The 19,609-nt window shown below is 48.4% G+C and overlaps 2 protein-coding genes and 1 long non-coding RNA gene across 7 annotated transcripts in view; 1 reads left to right on the plus strand and 2 right to left on the minus strand.

The window, feature by feature from the left end:
• The window catches only part of LOC309361010, a 51,463-nt gene that overhangs the window by 21,893 nt on the left and 9,961 nt on the right, over window positions 1–19,609 (plus strand). Inside the window, exons 6-7 of one of the 2 annotated variants that reach the window (XR_014164286.1) lie at window positions 10,324–10,481; window positions 16,474–16,858. This is a non-coding gene — a long non-coding RNA (uncharacterized lncRNA). Of the gene's footprint in view, window positions 1–10,323; window positions 10,482–16,473; window positions 16,859–19,609 lie in introns of those variants that run through there. The other variant, XR_014164285.1, reaches the window with a different exon arrangement.
• Window positions 226–4,818, minus strand: LOC309360904 (uncharacterized protein). Of its 4 annotated transcripts, none has more exons than XM_081895880.1 (6): window positions 4,710–4,818; window positions 3,912–4,007; window positions 3,677–3,769; window positions 3,051–3,200; window positions 1,324–1,444; window positions 226–1,057 (listed from the first exon to the last, which is right to left on the minus strand). In XM_081895880.1, exons 1-6 carry the CDS (start codon window positions 4,710–4,712, stop codon window positions 774–776), a joined length of 747 nt encoding a protein of 248 aa, XP_081752006.1. In that variant the 5' UTR covers window positions 4,713–4,818; the 3' UTR covers window positions 226–773. The 4 variants fall into 4 exon arrangements, with proteins under 4 accessions (XP_081752006.1, XP_081752005.1, XP_081752007.1 ...); XM_081895879.1 differs by having other exon boundaries at window positions 3,912–4,010; window positions 4,710–4,800; XM_081895882.1 differs by having other exon boundaries at window positions 936–1,057; window positions 1,221–1,444; window positions 3,912–4,010; window positions 4,710–4,800.
• The window catches only part of LOC309360977 (vomeronasal type-2 receptor 26-like), a 34,578-nt gene continuing 33,108 nt past the window's right edge, over window positions 18,140–19,609 (minus strand). The window contains exon 7 of the mRNA XM_081895988.1: window positions 18,140–19,436. Coding sequence (XP_081752114.1) covers window positions 18,538–19,436 — 899 coding nt within the window. The 3' untranslated portion in view covers window positions 18,140–18,537. The remainder of the gene's footprint in view (window positions 19,437–19,609) is intronic.

Raw genomic sequence — 19,609 nt, forward strand, 5'->3', positions numbered from 1 at the left:
ACTTCAAGTGAATTTCCACCCCATCTTTGAAAGGCTTCTCCAACAGAGGGAAGCTCTCTGGGGTTGGTGGAGGGGAGAAAGGTTGTCCTGAGCCTTAGACGCCCCTTCCCCTTCGACATGTTTTGGGGAAGGAGAGCTTCTGTTGCACATGGAACCAACTTGCTCCCCGTCTTTGAGCAGAAACATCTCTACTCATAAACAAATTGTCTACACACAAGCCAGGCTAGCATTCTAGGAGCTTTATTTTTTTTAATCAATATTTATTTGTTTGTTTGTTTGTTTGTTTGATCTGTTTCATAAAGTCCATGCCCCACTTGATTGGGCAAATAACTCCCATCTCTAACGATGTAACTCCATTTAAGTCTCCCATTAGTATACAGTGGTACCTCTGGATGCGAACGGGATCCGTTCCAGAGCCCCCTTTGCATCCTGAAGCGAACGCAACCCACGTCTGCACGTGTGCTGGTCGCGATTCGCTGCTTCCACGCATGCGCGTGACATCATTTTGAGCGTTTGCGCATGCGCGAATGGCAAAACCCGGAAGTAATGCGTTTTGTTACTTCCAGGTTGCCGCAGAGCACAACCTAAAAACTCTCAGTTTCATTCTTATTGTAATTTCATTGACCCCCCAGAAGGTCTCACTGTCTCTTTTCTCAGTTCTTTCTTTAGCTGTCCCTTCTTGCTCGCTTGCTTTCCTCCTTTCCTTCCTCCTCCTCCTTTGGGTGTGGGCAGCATGAGCTAGCAGTTTTCCTACGCCATATTGCCCCTTCTTTTCAAGCCACCTTCCAGGATCGTTCCCCTCTCAGTCCTGCCTTCTCCTTCTCCTCGGCCACCGCAGACGCTCTCGTTCTCTTGCACTTCTCCTTCGCCGTCCACCCTTTGCCTGCTGTCTTCTCTGTTCCACTCCACAATCTCAAAAGGTGTCGGGCTCTAGGACTGGGGCTGGCCGTGTGGGACGCCGGCGTAGGGCCACGAGAGTTTGGGTTTCTCGCCCCGCTTGCCTCCGCGCTCTGATCTTTTATTCCTCCTCTCCAGTTTGGACCACAAGGATTAAGACCTGTGGAAGGACAACCAAAAGGAAATGTCCCTTAGGGACTCGGGCGCCTCCAGGTGCTACTTCCTCTGCCACCACTGGCGGAGGAAGGTGGGGTGCGGGGGGGGGTATCGCCCCGAGTGACATCCCTGGGGGGGTGACAAAAGCCTCCCAACTCCTCCTCCACCTTGGTTTGGGGTGCACACAGCTGCGATGCTGCCGCATCCAGCGCCTGAGCCGCGTGCAGAGTGGCCTCCTTTTTGTCTGCGCCCAACTGCTGGTTCTTGTACTGGGTTGCCCTGGTGGCACTGGTGGTGCTGGCGGCGGCGCTCTTCTGAAGACCCTGCGAATCCCAAAGACGATGGAAGCCAGGCAAGTGGGGGTCTTCGGGGGCCTCTCTTCCTCGCAGTCCTGTGAGAAAAGTAAACAATTCACCTCCAGATTCTGGGAAAATGCCACAATCATTAATCAATCAATCAATCAATTGGTTGATTAATTAAACCCGGAACCTCTCTGGGTGGCTTATAGGATAAAAATACAAAATAAAAACACAGCATATGTTTTAAAAACAAAAGCGAACTCATAAGCCAACCTCCCAACCCACAAGCATGTTGAAAAGGCCATGCATTGTTCCATTAGCCAAAGGCTGGTTCTAGAGCAGAACTTTCCATGTTGGTGACACACTTTGGAGACTGGCCTCATTTCGCAACACAGGGATTCAGTTCAACTAGCCCTTTTCCAGCCCTGGGAGGAGCACTAAGGTTCTGCGACACACAGTTTGGAAAGCTCTGTTCTAGAGAAACGTCTTTGCTTGGTACCTAAAGATACATAATGACGGCGCCAGATGAGCCTCCCTGGAGAGAGCATTCCGCAAGTGGGAGCCACCACGGAAAAGGCCCCTTCTTGTGTTGCTGCCCTCCAGACCGTTTGTGAAGGAGCCACACGAAGAAGGGCCTGTGTGGTGGCAGGCTGTCATAATCCCTCCTTTTCTTTTTGGGGGCGAGGCGTTGTATGAAAGGGTTGTAGTCAGGAGGGAACACTCCTCTCCCAAGTTCTCATGTGGTCAGCCTTGGAGAGATCTGAACGAGACACAAAACCAAGAACAAGGGGGTGTGGGGAGGTATAGGAGGCAAGAAAACCCCAGAGAGAACCCGCTTTGCGAACTGCCAACATGGTTTTATTATCGCCAAACCCACTTTGCAATTAATAACTTCATTTGGCAGGAGCCACCTGGAAACTCATTCAAAAGAGTTCAATATCTTAAGGGAATTACCGATGATACGATTGAAGCCAAACTGAGATATCTACTAATTGATGATGACCCCCTAAAATCACTCATGGTTGCCAGATTCCTGATCAGCGTCCTATCCCTAAAGAAGAGAAACGGTCTCCTGTGTGATTCGGATAACCCCTTTAAACCATGAGCTATGTTTTAGGTGATATCACCATTGTTTTAAACCATGATCCATGTTTTAGGCAATATCACCATTGATATCCTTGATTAATTTATGAGCAGAGGGCGATGTATAGGTTACAAATTTATTGTAATGTATGATGGTGATATTTGTTTTTGTTTTGCTTCGGTTCCTGTTTGTCTTTTGTAAGTTTTGGCGATTTTAAATTTGGAGGTTTAAGTATAATATGTTGGTATGGGAAACTGTCGTGTAACGGGCCAATGGCCGTAATAAAGATCAATCCAATCCAATCCATTCAAAAGAGTTATCTTACAAAACAAATACCAAACCAAAAGCAACCCAGGAGAATTATCTCCACCCCCATTGTTCTGCCCGGACACTGAGATCCAGCGCTGAGGGCCTTCTGGCGGTTCCCCACTGTGACAAGCAAAGTTACAGGGTACCAGGCAGAGGGCCTTCTCGGTAGTGGCACCCGCCCAGTGGAATGCCCTCCCGCCAGATGTCAAAGAAATGAACAACTATCTGACTTTTAGAAGACATCTGAAGGCAGCCCTGTTCAGGGAAGCTTTTCATGTCATGAATGTATGTATGTTTTATCTGACCTTGATTATGCTTGCCTCCAGGTGTTCTCCAGGTGGGGGGCACGGCAAATCAAGGGCCTCCCCGTCTTCTTTGTCCTCCCCGTCCTCCTCTGGGAGGCTCCCTGGTTGTTCTTGTGGCTCTTCCTCCTTGATAGCCACTTCAGAGGCTGACTGCTGGCAGAGACAGGACCCCAGAGGTGGTGGCAGTGGTGGTGGGAGAAAGAGAGCAGCCCAAAATGAGACAGGAACCCACATTGAGTCGCTAGCCAGGGAAGCCCTACTACCCTGGCGCCATGGGGGGCTGGTCCACCAGGACAAGTGGGGCAGCAAGCATACCCTTAGCAACCCCCTGCCTGTCTGCCCCCTTGCTCACGACCAGTCCAGAAGGTGGCCTGACCGGCCGGCCGGCTTCCTCCTCCTCCTCCTCCTCCTCCCCAGCCTCAGGGTTGCCCAGCTCAGCAGGGCTTCCCAGTGGCGTAGCGTGGGTTGTCAGCACCCGGGGCAAGGCAAGTAATTTGCGCCCCCTAACCCGTGGATTTGCGCCCCCTAACCCTAACCCCCAGATGTTGCGCCCGGTGCAGCTGGCCCCCCCTGTACCCCCCACGCTACACCACCGGGGCTTCCCTCCTGCTCTGTCTGCTACGTACCTCATTGAGGGAGTCCCAAAGGGAATCCAGGGAGGACAGGGAGGACACGGAGGACAGGGAGGAAACACTAGAAAGTGGTGACATACTTGGAACCTGCAAGGAAAAGATGCAAAAAACGAGCAATTAAAAAACCAAACCAAACATTAAAACTCAAGGCACCCATAACTGAAACAACAGTTTCATCCTGTGGTTGATATGCCCCCCTCCACTTCTGCCAATTACCATGGGCACCTACCCAGTCAGGGCTGAGGAGATCCAGCCGTCTTGCCGTCTCCTCCTCGCTTTTTCCTTCATCGTCCTTTTCATGGAAAATGTCCTCCTCGCTGGCTGACTGCTGGCAGAGACCGGACCCCAGAGGTTGTGGTGGGGAGAGGGGAGAAAGAGAGCAGCTCAAAATGAGACTGGAACCCAGAAGGCAAACTCTCCTGCCCACATTGAGTCGCTAGCCAGGGAAGCCCTACAGCCGTGGCGCCTCGGGGGGCTGGTCCATCAGGATGAGTGGGGCAGCAAGCACAGCACATTAACTCTCAAGGCACCCACAATTGAAACAACAGAACAGCGGCATAGCCAGCCGCTCGGGTGTCCAGTTCAACGCGGGGGTCCTGCGGGCGGAGGGGGGCTGCCTGGAGCCTCTCTGCCCTCTCCCCCTCAGCTGTAGGGTGGCCGAGGGAGAGGAAGAGGGCAGACACAAGCCCCACGCTGCCGTTTCAGGCAGCGCCCAGCCTGCAGGGGCCCAAGCCACCATGTCACTTCCAGGAGAGATGCGTGGATCAGGCAGTCTGCAGCCCCCCCCCCCGGTAAGTGCCAGCCCCACAGTGTGGCGCCCAGTGCCAGCCGCGTTTTTTGACTCAACTAAAAGGTTTGGTGAGCCCAATTTTTATTTTTATTTTAAACCCGGCTTTTTGTCCTTTTGCCACCCCCCTCCGTGATGACACCTGGGGCAGCCCCCAACCCCCCACCCTCCTTTCTCTCCAACTGCAACAGAATAAAAGGACTCTAAACTCCCTTAGCAGTTTCCTGCTGGTCCCCTCACCATTTTCCCAGACGCCAATCTTCTCACTTTGCAGTTGCAGATGAGGCACCCAAAGGCTGCTGCGCAGGGCAGGGATTGGCCTCAACTGCAAAGTGAGGTTGGGATTCTGAGCCGATGTCACAGCCAGGTTCCGATCAGTCCATTTCCTCCAAGGGGGGGGGACCTGTTTCCCCTGAGGGTGACCGCTGAACACACCAACCAAGAGAAAAAGAAGGAGAAAAGCAGAGAAATCTTTTAATTCTGTAGCAAGAAAGAATGCGTGACGGGAGTTTTCTTTTCCCTGCACTCCTCCATTGCAACGCCTTTTCATCATCATCATTAAACTAGATTTAATGAACATTCATATCAGAGTGCTCTGTAAACTGATAGCCATAGTGAAAACAAAAAATTTTTTCCCTTCCAGTAGCACCTTAAAGACCAACTAAGTTAGTTCTTGGTATGAGCTTTCGTGTGCATGCACACTTCTTCAGATACCATGCACACGAAAGCTCATACCAAGAACTAACTTAGTTGGTCTTTAAGGTGCTACTGGAAGGGGGGGGGGAATTGTTTTCACTATGGCAGACCAACACGGCTACCTATCTGTAACTGATAGCCATAGTCTTTGCCGTAGTACATTGCCGTATTGGCCTGATTATAAGCCTCACTTTCCCCCCAAATTCCGACCGTGAAAGGTTAAAGTGCAGCTTAAATTCACGACCTTACAAAAGCTGGCTTTTACAATATCGCTGCCGGAACAGACTTACGGTAAAATGGAACAGGTGTGAGTGCCTGCGGAATTTTAAGGGAGCGTCTTATATTCGGGTATTGTCTTCTTTCCTCCCCCTTGAATTGTAAAGGTGCGGCTTATATTCGGGCCAATACGGTAATGTACTAAATAAATATTTTTACAACTAAATTTACTCAATACTCCAAATTTCTTCTCCTTTATTTGATTTATATGCCACCCTTCCTCATGAAAGATCCCAGTTTAAAAGCAGTTAAAAACATCTCAGGGTTATTGGGAAAAGAATGGTTGGTGTAAACCCAAAACCAAGTTAATAATTGCATTTCAATGGGTCTGCTTTAGGTTTCATTGCAATCAAGGCGATGAGATAATAATAATAATAATAATAATAATAATAATAATAATAATAATAATAATGATGCTGGTTTTCCCGGCCACTCTGGTCAGCTCCCAACAGAATATTAAAATATTAAAGGACCTGAGGGAAATGAAACCCAATAAAGGACAATTTATCAATAAAGCTAATAAGTGAAACCTAACAAAAGACACCTTGGGATTTATTTATTTGGTTATACAGTGGTACCTCGGGTTAAGAACTTAATTTGTTCTGGAGGTCCGTTCTTAACCTGGAACTGTTCTTATCCTGAGGTACCACTTTAGCTAATGGGGCCTCCCGCTGCTGCCGTCACGCGATTTCTGTTCTCATCCTGAGGTAAAGTTCTTAACCTGAGGTACCATTTCTGTAGAAGCCAAGCCCTGGCTCCATGACCTGAATTAAGGGAATCCTCCTGCTGCCAAGTTGGGAGAGACCCTCTTTCAGTACTCTTTCAGGGCCACATCCTGACAGCGACGGCGGCTGTGCTGCTGCTTCTCAGTCCGGCTCCCTTGGGTTGAAATAACGACAGACGAGTGGTGAGCGTCATATGGGAGGCATCTCTCGAGCAAGTCTCGAGGAGTCTCTTTTATTGAATATTACAGCATTGCCACGTATGTGCTTATTGCTGATTGGTTAACACAAGTACAAAGCAAAGGTTGCATATAGGCATTAATCACCGATAGATTAAAGGCTGGGAAAGGGAGCACAGAACTAGACAGGCATGAAAACCTCCTAATTAAACTTTTACTAGTGATTGATATAGCATTCATCCGTAGATGTGGTCAACTTGTAGCCTTATGAGGCTTTGCCCTCGGGTGGCAAAAATATTGCGCCTGGGAAAGGGAAGTGGGAGTCAACAGACACTCAAGGAATAGTTTCGGAGAAGAGGCTTTTATTTCTACCATCCATGAACTGGTAGAAGGAGCAAGTGTGATAAGTCACAAAAAGCATGCACGAAATTCACAGTCATGTGCACAAGCATATATACCCCTTTCCAGTTCCCTCCTCCTTTCTCCTCCCTCAGGAGTCCTCTGAGCATGAACAGAAAGCTGTCTTGGGACTATTGTGGCCTCTTGGCACCCTTCCCAGGAAAGGGGGGATGAGAGTAGTTCAGCATGTCCAAAGATGTTGCAACTAGAGTAAGATAAAAGTCAGTCTCAGGCCTGCTCTGACAGAGTCTATTCATTAGCTTTTTGAAGCATTCTTGTACTGATAAAAAGTAACGGTTTGCCCTTGCCACAGCATCTTGTGAGAAAAGCAGAGAAAAGCTGTTTTGGATTTTTAGAAGACAAAAGGAATTTTGGACAGTTTGAGGCCTGGTTGGGGGGGACGGACTTCGGGCCTAGGTGAGGTCACCTGTCTTCACCTTCCTTCAAACTATGCATTAAGGGGACTTCCGGGTCAGCGCCAACGATTAATGGCGGATTCCCTCTGAGGTCGGAGGGACCAGCTCCGTGGGATCGGGTCTTGCCGCTGCGGCAAAGCGGGGACCCTTCAAAAATCGCAGGCGGAGGAAGCCTGCGGGCGTGGGGACTCGGCGGGCACCATTTGCGCCCCCCAAGTTGCAAAGGAACCCAGTTAAGGGCTCCGGAGCAGGAAGGGTGCTGAGAGTCGACTGCTTCTTCCGCGGAGCGAAGCTGCACAGCCGTTATCGGAGAGCGCTGACTTTTTCCTGGGACATTCGGACTCAAAAAGTAACTACCCGTGAGTAGGCTTATTGAACTAATTGGAGAAAAACCAGAGAAATTTTGACTAAATTGGATGCCGAAACAGGAGGGCATAAACAGGAAGGATAGAACTTTCTTTATGTATGCTACAACAGCAGCAAGAATACTCATTGCAAAGTACTGGAAGACACAGGATCTACCCACTCTGGAAGAATGGCAGATGAAGATGATGGACTATATGGGATTGGCAGAAATGACTGACAGAATCCGAGACCAGGGAAGAGAAACGGCGGAAGAAGATTGGAAAGATATCTTTTTTAAAAAAAACAAACAAACTATGCATTAAGAACAGGTCAGGGTACAAACTCAATGTGAACTGAACATTCAAGGAATGTTTCAGCTTAGAACGGTTTGCCAGAATCATGTGCAGAAGCAAAGCTTAGAAGCAAGACTTCCCATCAGGCCACAGTCATGTGCAGAAGCAGAGCTTCCCCTTATGCAGGCATGTGCAAAAGCAAGGCTTCCCTTCACAGCTCAGCTCCAGCCTCCCCCTCGTGCCCCCTTCTAGAACCCACCGCTCTCTCTTTTTAAAAAAGATATTTATTAGAATTTTCAGTATTTATACAGTAAAAATCAAAAAGAAAAAAAGAAAAGAAAAATAGCAAAAATATAAAAATAATTAAAAACACACAAATTTTCCATAACTTATTTTCCTTTAACTTACTTCCCAGACCTCCTCATACCTCCCTTTTTTTGTATTCCAATTCAAATTGTTAGTTCAGCAAATCCTTATCAATAAGCTTTAACCTACTTCTAAACCTTTTTTCCATATTCTCTTAAATATTACAGCTGGAAACCACTTAATTTCTATCCGACATCATTCTAACATTCATTGATTTTGCAATATTTCTGTAAATAGTCTTTAAATTTCTCCCAATCTTCTTCCGCCGACTCTTCTCCCTGGCCTCGGATTCTGCCAGTCATTTCTGCCAGTCCCATATAGTCCATCACCTTCATCTGCCATAGAACCCACCGCTCTCAACCGACTCTCACCTGCCCCCTAAAACTCCCTTTCCCAGCCCCCTTCCATCTTCCCTCTCCACCAGAATCCCACTCTCTAATGGGGCCTCCTGCTGCCACCACACAATTTCTGTTCTCATCCTGAGGTAAAGTTCTTAATACCATTTCTGGGCTAGCAGAGTCTGTAACCTGAAGCGTAGGTAACCCGAGGTACCACTGTACACTGGAAAAAATGGTTAAATTTCAAATTATAGGACACAGGAGTCCTTGTTTGTGAGAAGAAGGGGCAGCAAAGCATGCTGGGAAGAAGGACGTGAGGGAAATGAAATGAAACCCAACAGAGGTGAAATTATCCATAAAGCTAATAAGTGAAACCGAACCAAAGACACCTTGGGATTTATTTAGTTGGTTATACACTGGGAGAAGTGGTTAAATTTCAAATTAATACGGAACCCCACCGCAGGGCATGCTGGGAAGAAGGATGTGAGGGAAATGAAACCTAATAGAGGTTAATTTATCCATAAAGCTAATATGTGAAACCTAACAAAAGACACCTTGGGATTTATTTATTCAGTTATAAGTTGGAAAATGGGTAAATCTCAATTAGAGGAAGCTGGATCCTTGTTTGTGAGAAGAAGGGGCAGCAAAGCATGCTGGGAAGAAGGACGTGAGGGAAATGAAACCTAATAAAGGACAATTTATCAATAAAGCTAATATGTGAAACCTAACAAAAGACACCTTGGGATTTATTTATTTGGTTATACAGTGGTACCTCAGGATAAGAACTTAATTCGTTCTGGAGGTCCGTTCTTAACCTGAAACTGTTCTTATCCTGAGGTACCACTTTAGCTAATGGGGCCTCCCGCTGCTGCCACCACACGATTTCTGTTCTCATCCTGAGGTAAAGTTCTTAATACCATTTCTGGATTAGCGGAGTCTGTAACCTGAAGCGTATGTAATCCGAGGTACCACTGTACACTGGAAAAAATGGTTAAATTTCAAATTAATCCGAAATCCCATAGCACGGCATGCTGGGAATCGACCGTTGGCCTGAGGGAGCTGGCAGTGCATGCTGGGAACTCGACTGCAACTGCCACTTCTCAGCAGCCTGGACGGCGCCCACGGCGGAGGATGGCGGGAGTCGCAGGGCCTTTTGAGGGTGGCCCCTTCCCCTCCGAGGGCAGAGAAAGGCCCAGCCCCATGGCCCTCCTGCCTCTGCCTGGACACCAGCCGCCTGCAGCCCATCCAGCTGCACTCTGCACGCCCTCAGAGGCCGGGGAGGCTGGCAGGGACGGGGCCCACAGGTGGGCCCGGGAGAGAGAGGGGTCCCTGGGGGGATTTGCACTCTGCACGCCCTCAGAGGCCAGAGAGGCTGGCAGGAACAGGGCCCCCAGGTGAGCCCGGGAGAGAGAGGTGCCCCTGGGCGGACTTGCACTCTGCACGCCCTCAGAGGCTTCATAGTCTAAGCTCAGGGGGCTGTCTCCGCTGGCATCTCTCTGGTTTCTTCCCATTGGTCAACATCCTTCTTAAATTGTGGTGCCCAGAAGTGGACACAGTATTCCAGGTGGCGTCTGACCAAGGCAGAATAGAGCTCAGTCTTGTAAGCCACTGGTATTATTAGCCAATAAAGGTAATAAAAATCACAATAAGAAAGATAGTAATACAGTATTAGACATCGTTAACAAATATTTATGCTGCTTAACTGTGTGTGCATTGCAATCACTTATTCACTGTTGTGCGTAGTAATTTTAAGTGCATTAATATTACAATCAAGGTGCAATACTTTTAAAATGCATATTATATTTTCTTTAAATATAAACGCAGAAATAAATGAAGCTCTAAATTTATCGGATGATGACCTGTGCCACAAAGAGGGAACCAGGCAGAGGGCCTTCTCGGTGGTGGCGCCCGCCCTGTGGAAGGCCCTCCCAGCAGATGTCAAGGAAAGAAACAACTACCTGACTTTTAGAAGACAGCTGAAGGTAGCCCTCTTCAGGGAAGTTTTTAATGTTTGATGTATTTATCGTGTTTTTAATATTCTATTGGGAGCCACCCTGAGTGGCTGGGGAAACCAAGCCAGATGGTGCGGTATAAATAAATTGTTGTTGTTGTTGTTGTTGTTACACTAGATTTAATGAACATTCATATCAGAGTGCCCTGTAAATTGATAGCCATAGTCAATTGATAGCCATATCTACTAACCTTTTATGCTCTTCCACATCCATTTAATGCTCCGAAACCCTTCTTTTAGCTTCTTTTAGACTTTTATATATACTTTGTGTATTAATGCTTTTTAGCTTTTCAAAATGTTTTACAGATTGGAAAAGACTGTACCCCACCCTACTGAATGCTGGTCTACTACCGTAATAGGGATTTAATTGATTGAAATGAAGTATCTGTGATGGGACGATGAGCTGCTTGTGCGTAAAATGCAAGTCCCTCAGAGTTTGATCAGGTTTTCAAACCTCTGCCTGTGACGGAGCCCCTCCAGCATGGCTGCGTCAATCACTAGTAGAATCCGAAAGTGGCTGCTTTCGGAATCGTTTCCAACATAAAAGCTCTTTAACGGAAACACGTCGTCTGGCCTCTCGGCGTGACAGTTTCCGGCGAGGTGTGGGTGTCCCTATAGGAGGTCCTGAGACCTCCCCACTGTTTTCGCTGGAAGCGTCTCTGAGCCATCCCTCCGACTCACTTTCCCTTGGAGTTCTTGCTCGCCCTCTACTGGTTCCCTCTTCCGCTGCTACTCCTCTCTCAACCTCAGTGAGCCTTTGCGCCCCCGGCGCTTTAGATGGCAGTTCCCTGACATCCACCTCCCCTCCAGGGCCCCCTTCACCCCCTCCCGTCTCCTCCCCTACTGGCGGTGAGGAGGTAAAACCCCTGAAAGAACCTCCTTCGTCTTCCGACGTCGCGAACACTTCCCTCCACTTGTTGCTGTTCCTACTCTCTCGGTAATCTTCGTCATCGGAGTCCACTCCCTCTTCCAACTCCGACTCCGCGAACCCTTCCATTTCCTCTTCCTCATCGGTGGTGCCGAAATACTCCCTCCTAAACCTTGCTATCGGCTGAGGTTTCCTCGGGAACCTTTGGTGGAACGTTTCTGTTAAAACCTCGTCATTGACTTCCTCTGCATTCACCCAGGTGTTTTCTGACTCCGGTTCCCCTTCCCACGCCACCAAATACTCCACCTGATTTCCCTTCCACCTGGAATCGAGGATTTCCGCTACATGGTTGCGGCGTTCCCTCTCTTCCAAGGCTGGTCCCCTGACGTACTCCCCTTCACGTCCCCCCCTGTATGGTGACAGTAACGACCTGTGGAACACTGGGTGCAATTTCATGTGGTTGGGTAATCGGAGTTTGAAAGCTACCGGGTTGACCTGCTGAATGACCTCAAAGGGTCCCAATCTTCTGGGCCTCAATTTCTTACAACCCCCTTTGAACGGCAACCCTTGGGTTGACAACCACACTTGATCCCCCACCCTTATGGTTTCACCTTCCCTTCTGTTCTTGTCTGCCTGCTTCTTATATTGTGCCTTAGCCCTTTCTAAGTTGAGCTGGAGCTGATGATGGATCGCTTCCATCTCTTCTACAAAATGTTCAGCCGCTGGGACGCTCCATCTCTCCCCTCCTTCCCCTGGAAATGCCCTGGGGTGACACCCGTAATTAGCCAAAAAGGGACTCATCCCTGTGGACACATTCTCCGCATTATTGTAGGCAAATTCTGCCAACGCCAACTTTTCGACCCAATCGTTCTCTCTGTCATTGACATAACACCTCAGATATTGTTGAAGAATGCCATTTGCTCTTTACGCCTGCCCTTTGTTTTCAGGGTGCCGGGCAGTTGAAAAATTGACTTCCACGTGCAGCAAGCTCATGAGCTTCCTCCAGAACCTGGAAGTAAATTGTTTGCCGCGATCTGAGATCACCCTCAAGGGAGCCCCGTGCAACCTAAAGATGTGTTCTACAAACAACTTCGCTGTTTCTTCCGCTGTGACTGCATGTGAGCATGCTACAAAGTGGCACATCTTAGTTAACAGGTCTACTACTACCATGATGGCTGTTTTCCCCTTGGACTTTGGCAGATCCGTCATAAAATCTATTGATATCGCTTCCCAAGGCCGTTCTGGTGTGGGTAATGGTTCTAATAACCCTGCCGGCGCCCTTCTTTCCCCTTTGGCTCGCTGACATTGGTCACACCCTCTTACATACTCCCTTACATCTTCCCTCACCTTGGGCCACCAAAATTCCCTGGTAACCAACCACATGGTCTTGTGTTGTCCAAAATGTCCCGCCGTGGGGCTATCATGCAACTGCTTGAGTACTCTCCCCCTCAATTCACCTTCGGGTATATACAGTGCCCCTTTGTAATACAATGCCCCATTTCTTTCCTCAAAACCTCCGGGGCTCTCGCCCTCCCCCCTGAGACCTCTGAGCTTATCCTGGGCATATTCATCATTTTCCGTTTCCTCTACCAGTTCTCGTTGCCCCACCAGCGCCGCCCCACACACCCAGCGGTCCTCAGGGATGACATGTCTCTCTTCGATCACCCCCTCCCCTTCCCAATACTCTGGTTTGCGTGAGAGCGCGTCCGCCCTGACGTTTTCTGGGCCTGGCACATAACAAATTTCAAAGTTGAATTTGGAGAATTCCTGTGCCCATCTCACTTGTCGTTGGTTGAGCACTCGAGCTGTTCTCCAATACTCTAAATTCTTGTGGTCGGTGCACACTTGCACCTTGTGTTGTGCCCCAATTAATAAATGTCTCCACCTCCGGAATGCTTCGTGAATGGCAAGTAGTTCCCTGTCATACACCGTGTAATTCCTCTCGGATTTATTCAGCTTCCGCGAGAAGAAGGCACACGGTCTCCACTCCGACGCACTCCTCCCCGGTTGAAGAAGGACCGCCCCTACCGCCCGGTCGGATGCATCGGTTTCCACTCTCATGGGTTTTCGTAAATCCACATGCAGAAGTTGTTCTTCCGAGGCGAAAGCCCTTTTCAGTTCTTCAAAGGCTCGATCCGCCTCTACCGTCCAAACAAATTTCTTCTTGCTGCTGAGGCAGTCGGTGATGGGCGCCGTCAAGTGGGCAAAGTTCTTGATGAACTTCCGATAAAAGTTCCCAAACCCCAAGAATCTTTGCACGTCCTTCTTGGTCTTCGGTGTCTTCCATTCCAGTACCGCTTGGACCTTGCCTGGATCCATGGCCAATCCCTTGTCTGACAAGCGGTACCCCAGGAATTCCACCTCCTTGGTATGAAACTGGCACTTCTCCAGTTTCACCCACAGCTGGTTGGCTTGCAGCCTGCCCAACACTTCTCGAACGTCCCTCACATGCTGTTCCTCATCTTCCGAATACACCAACACGTCGTCTAAAAAGGCCACACAATTCTTGTAGAGCAAAGGTCCCAGAACGTGGTTTATAAAAGCTTGAAAACACGCGGAGCCCCCTTGTAGACCGAAGGGCATAACGAGGTATTCAAAGGCTCCCAAAGGGGTAAACATGGTGGTCTTCCATTCATCTCCCTTCCTTATGCGTATCAGATTGTACGCCCCCCGCAGGTCCAGCTTTGTAAAAATCTTTCCCTTCCTTACTCTGGTCAAAATGTCATCAATTCGGGGCATAGGGAAAGCCAGGGGCTCCGACACTGCATTGAGGGCCCTAAAGTCACACACCAGTCTCGGTTTGTCTGTGTTCTTTTTGTCCACAAAAAACACTGGGCTGCCCCCCACCGCTCGGGACTCTCTGATGAAACCTCGCTTCAGGTTTTTGTCAATGAACTCCCTCAGCTCCTGCATCTCCCTGTCTGACATGGCGTACAGCTTGCCTACTGGGAGTTGGGCCCCAGGGAGTAGGTTGATTTGACAGTCAAAGGGTCTATGCGGTGGCAGTTTGTCTGCTTCCCTTTCGCTGAATACGTTGCTCAGATCTGCGTATTGCGGGGGCACCTTCCCTTTGTCCATTACTTCCATCCCGGCTAGGGTAACTCTGTCTCCTCCCGAAACCTTCCCCTCCTTGCAGTGTTCTAGGCAATGCGCTGACCCAAAGGAGACCACCCTCTGATGCCAGCCCACTAGCGGATCGTGTAGCGCCAGCCAGCTCATCCCCAAAATGATGGGCGCTCCTCCCAGGATGGCCACATTAAACGCTATCTGTTCGGTGTGCCTTGCCACCCTCATTATCATCGGGACAGTCTGTTGGCTAACTTCTCCCCCCAACAGCTCTCTGCCGTCAATCGTAGTCACCTGCAAGGGGTTACTTAAAGGGATGGTCTGTATCTGGTGCTCAGCTGCAAACTCCTTACTCATGAAATTACAGGAGCTGCCTGAATCCAAAAGCGCCTTGATCTTTAGTGGGTGTCCGTTTGGCAGTTCTAGTAACACCTCTATCACTAAAGCGGGTCTGGGGGGTTCTGGCATGGGCACTTTCACTGCTCTTTGGCCTGGCTGCTGTGCCCCGACGGTGGCAGCCAGGCGTTGGCTTTTACTTGCTCCTTGCCTTCCTCTTCCTTTCCCCCAACAGCTCCTGCCATCCCTTGCCATTCCTTTCTTTGTGGGCAGACTCTGGCAAAGTGCCCTGGCTGTTGGCAGAGATAACATCTCTTGGCGCTCCTTCCCTCCTTCTTCCGCCCGTCACTGGGATTTGAAACTGCGCGCGCCCGCGCTGTTCCAACTTCCATCGGCTCTGCCGGCGGGAAAGGTGGCTCTGGAATGTCTGGAATGCGGAACTCCCTCCAACGGTCTCCTTTCCCTTCCCGCTTTTCCAAAGCCCTCGCCTCCTGGCGCGCTCCTATGCACAGCGCAGATTTGGTTAACTGATCCATAGACTCCGCCCTGGGCCCCCGGGAAAGCTCATCTTTGACGGTTGAAGAAAGCCCCTCTTCGAAAAGCATTTGGATGGGCTCCGCCGATAGGTCCCACCCCAATTTATGAATCAGCATAGTAAACTCAGTCCAGTACTCACGGACAGATCTGCTTCCTTGCTGGCAAGCCATTAACTGCCTTCGCACCACCCCCTGCTCAATATCGCTGGAAAACATCAGGTCCATGGCACGAAAAAACTTCCTCATGTCCTTTAGGATCTCATTATTCGCTGCCATCAGGGGTCTAACCCAATCCTTCGCCCCGGATTCGAGATGGCCAATCACAAAAGCCACTCGCGATTCCTCGTCGGGGAAGTCATCAAACTGCAAGTTTAGAGCGTATTGCATCTCTGTTCTAAAGGCATGATAGTTCCTGGGATTCCCCCCCGAATTTCTGCACCAATCCTGGCACCTTTCTGGCGAGCGGGGTGGTTTTCTCCTTTCCCTTTTCTGCATCCTGAGCCCTCCTCTCCTCAAGCCTCGCCGTTTGCAGCGCCAACTGGATCTCCAACGCCCTGTACCTTTCTTCCAGGCTTGGACCCCCTCCAGCTGCTCCTGCTCCTCCGGTTCCGGCTGGGTTGCTCATGATGCTTCTCCCTGCACAAGCTGGCTTTCGGTGACTTTCGGATTGCTGTGATGGGACGATGAGCTGCTTGTGCGTAAAATGCAAGTCCCTCAGAGTTTGATCAGGTTTTCAAACCTCTGCCTGTGACGGAGCCCCTCCAGCATGGCTGCGTCAATCACTAGTAGAATCCGAAAGTGGCTGCTTTCGGAATCGTTTCCAACATAAAAGCTCTTTAACGGAAACACGTCGTCTGGCCTCTCGGCGTGACAGTTTCCGGCGAGGTGTGGGTGTCCCTATAGGAGGTCCTGAGACCTCCCCACTGTTTTCGCTGGAAGCGTCTCTGAGCCATCCCTCCGACTCACTTTCCCTTGGAGTTCTTGCTCGCCCTCTACTGGTTCCCTCTTCCGCTGCTACTCCTCTCTCAACCTCAGTGAGCCTTTGCGCCCCCGGCGCTTTAGATGGCAGTTCCCTGACAGTATCCTATAGTAATGCAGTGATTGGACACCAAAATAATATAATACGGGTAATTCATAATGAAATATACAGTTTCCAGATCCTGTAAGACAGGCGCTGACACGGACCACAGCTGTGAACCATGAGGCAGATGTACTCGTACAGTTTGTGTCCCGCGACTGAGGGAAGTGATGGAGGTGATAGTGCGCGTGTCATGTGACTAGTCAGGCGAAATGGCTGCGTCTGCAGTGGAGAAGGCGTTTTGTGTTCTTGAACTGAGCAAAACGGAGTTTGCTGTGCAACGGTATTTTCGATTGTGATGTGTGTTGTGTGACAAAGGGTGCACACATAGAACATCTGTGACTGTTTCTAAAATACTTTAAACATTCCCCTACAATTCTGTCACAGGTAACATGAAATATATTATATTCTCTTTTATGGTGTGTTGAAACTGTATACTTCATTATGAATCACCTTGTATAATAACGTAATAACATGACATGACATGACATGACATGACACATAACATAACATAACATATCGTACTTTTCCGTGTATAAGACGAGTAAAATGGGATCCCCCAATTTCTTCATTTTGAGTCCCCAAAAATAGGGGGAGTTATACACGGGGGCATGTTCTACATGGGAAAATACAGCAATATGTAATATAATATAATATAATATAATATAATATAATATAATATAATATAATATAATATAATATAATATAATATAATATAATGTAATATAATATGTAAAAGTATAGGGACCCCTGACCATTAGGTCCAGTCGTGGCCAATTCTGGAGTTGTGGCTCTCATCTTGCTTTACTGGCTGAGGGAGCCGGTGTCCAGCTTCTGGGTCATGGTCATTCTGGCGAACCAGAGCAGCGCACGTAAATGCTGTTAACCTTCCCAGTTAGGTACCTGGAGCGGAACCTATTTATCTACTTGCACTTTGATGTGCTTTTGAATTGCAAGGTTGGCAGGAGCAGGGACTGAGCAACCCCATCAGAGGGATTCAAACTGCCGACCTTCTGATCGGCAAGCTGTAGGTTCTATGGTTTAACCCACAGTGTCCCAATAATAATATAATATAATATAATATAATATAATATAATATAATATAATATAATATAATATAATATAATATAATATAATATAATATAATATAATATAATATAATATAATATAATATAATATAATATAATATAATATATATTCCCTCAAATTAATATTTTATTACTAATTAATATTAGTAATAATAATGAAATAAGTCAAGCCAGAGGCTCCTCCCATTTTGCCTTGCCCTGCCCAGTGGGCGTGACCACTCCCCACTAAACCCCGCCCCACCTCTCCCCGCTTTCCACTGCGGGAATCTTTTCCCCAGATCTACTCTCCCCGCCTCCTTTCACAATGACTTGTCCAGATTGGCGTAGGCGGCCTGCCACTCCCGTGAGCCCCGGAGTTCCCTCTCCCCTCTCTACCCGCTTGCCTCGCCCCTAACCCTATTCCTAACCCTGGCCAATGCAATAAAATTCATTGGATCCCAGTCAAGGCTTGACTAAGGTCAGTTGCTACTCTTTGGAACAGGGAGCAGAGCTTACACAATACAGAAATTAAAACAACAGACTACAGAAGATGTTTTAAATGAAGTTCTCAGTTTATTGATATACAAAGCTTAGGAGAACAAAATGATGTGAAGTGAGCTTATGAATGACAGCACATAAATGCGGGAAATGGCGCATAGAAAATTGAATACATAGAACTGGCATAACCAATCAGTATTGTTGAATATCAGAATTGATGTGGTTAATAGGTAGTCATGACAAAGCAAACAGACTCAAAAACCTAACTCCTCTCTCCCTCCAGCCTATCTGGTTGTGAGATAAATATAAGTTCCCCAAACACAAAATTATTAAAAGATAATAGTTTACAAATTAAGGGCAGTAGACCAGGACTCATTGTAGTCATTGACAAAGCAAGATAGCAAAACATTTCCTCCCATCTTACTGTTCATGTCAACAGGACTTCCTAAAACCCAGGCTAAGAAGGAACACAATCTCTTTCAGAGATGGAGAATAAGCAACATAGATGAGTAGCTGTGTTTCCTTTAGGCACTTCTGGACATCAGGAACATGGAATATTTTAAGAATCAAATGCCCCCTTAATTCCTTGTTGTCAGGTGCTCCTTTGTGTTCAGATCAGGCCTCAGCACAATAATGTAGCACTTGGGAAGGAAGATGCAGCCCAGAAGCCCAGCACTGGAGGCCAACATAGAGAAGATCTGCACGGCCACCATGTACTTGCCCTTGGTGCTCAGGTAGGTGGGCACAAAAGAGACCCAAACACTGCAGAAGACCAGCATGCTGAAGGTGATCAGCTTGGCTTCGTTGAAGGAGCCAGGCAGTTTCCTGGCTAGGAAAGCCACCGTGAAGCAGGTGGCAGCCAAGAAGCCCAGGTAGCCGAGGGCAACGTAAAACATGGCCACAGACCCTTCGTTGCATTGCAGGATGATCTCTTCCACCTGGGAGCGCATGTCGGACTCTGGGAATGGAGGAGAAGAGGCCAGCCAGATGGTGCAGATGAGAACTTGCCCCCCAGAACAGGAGATGACAATGGAGTTGGCCAGACTCTTGCCCAGCCATCTCCTCACCCTGTTCCCGGGCTTTGTGGCCAGGAAGGCCAGCACCACTGTGATGGTCTTTGCCAAGACAGAAGAAACAGCAACTGAGAAGATGATGCTGAAGGCCGTTTGTCGGAGAAGGCAGGTCTCTTTCCTTGGGCGCCCGATGAAGAGGAAGGAGGACAAAAAGGAAAGCAGGAGGGAGACGAGCAGGATGTAGGAGAGGTCCCGGTTGTTGGCTTTGACTATGGGAGTTTCCTTGTATTTAATGAAGATTCCCAACACAATGCCTGCTGTTAAGGACAAGAAGAGGGCAACGGAAGCTAACACCATTCCCAAATATTCTCCATAAGTCAGGAAGGTGGTAATCTTGGGGACACATTGATCTCTGTCCTTGTTTGAATTGTGATCTTCTGAGCATTTGGTGCAATGTTCTGCATCTGGGGAAGAGAATAAGAGTGGCTGCAGCATCACTTACATCCCTAATGATCTGAACTCGATTACGTTTTGAAGAAATCCTAGAGATGTCTTCCTTATCATCATTCCTTTCAACTCTCTTCCAGGATGTAATGAAGGTGATTAATCCTAAAGAAGTTGAGGAAGGAGCCACATT

This window comes from Podarcis melisellensis (assembly GCF_964234715.1).
Source record: "Podarcis melisellensis genome assembly, chromosome: 18".
Taxonomy (NCBI): Eukaryota; Metazoa; Chordata; class Lepidosauria; order Squamata; family Lacertidae; genus Podarcis; species Podarcis melisellensis.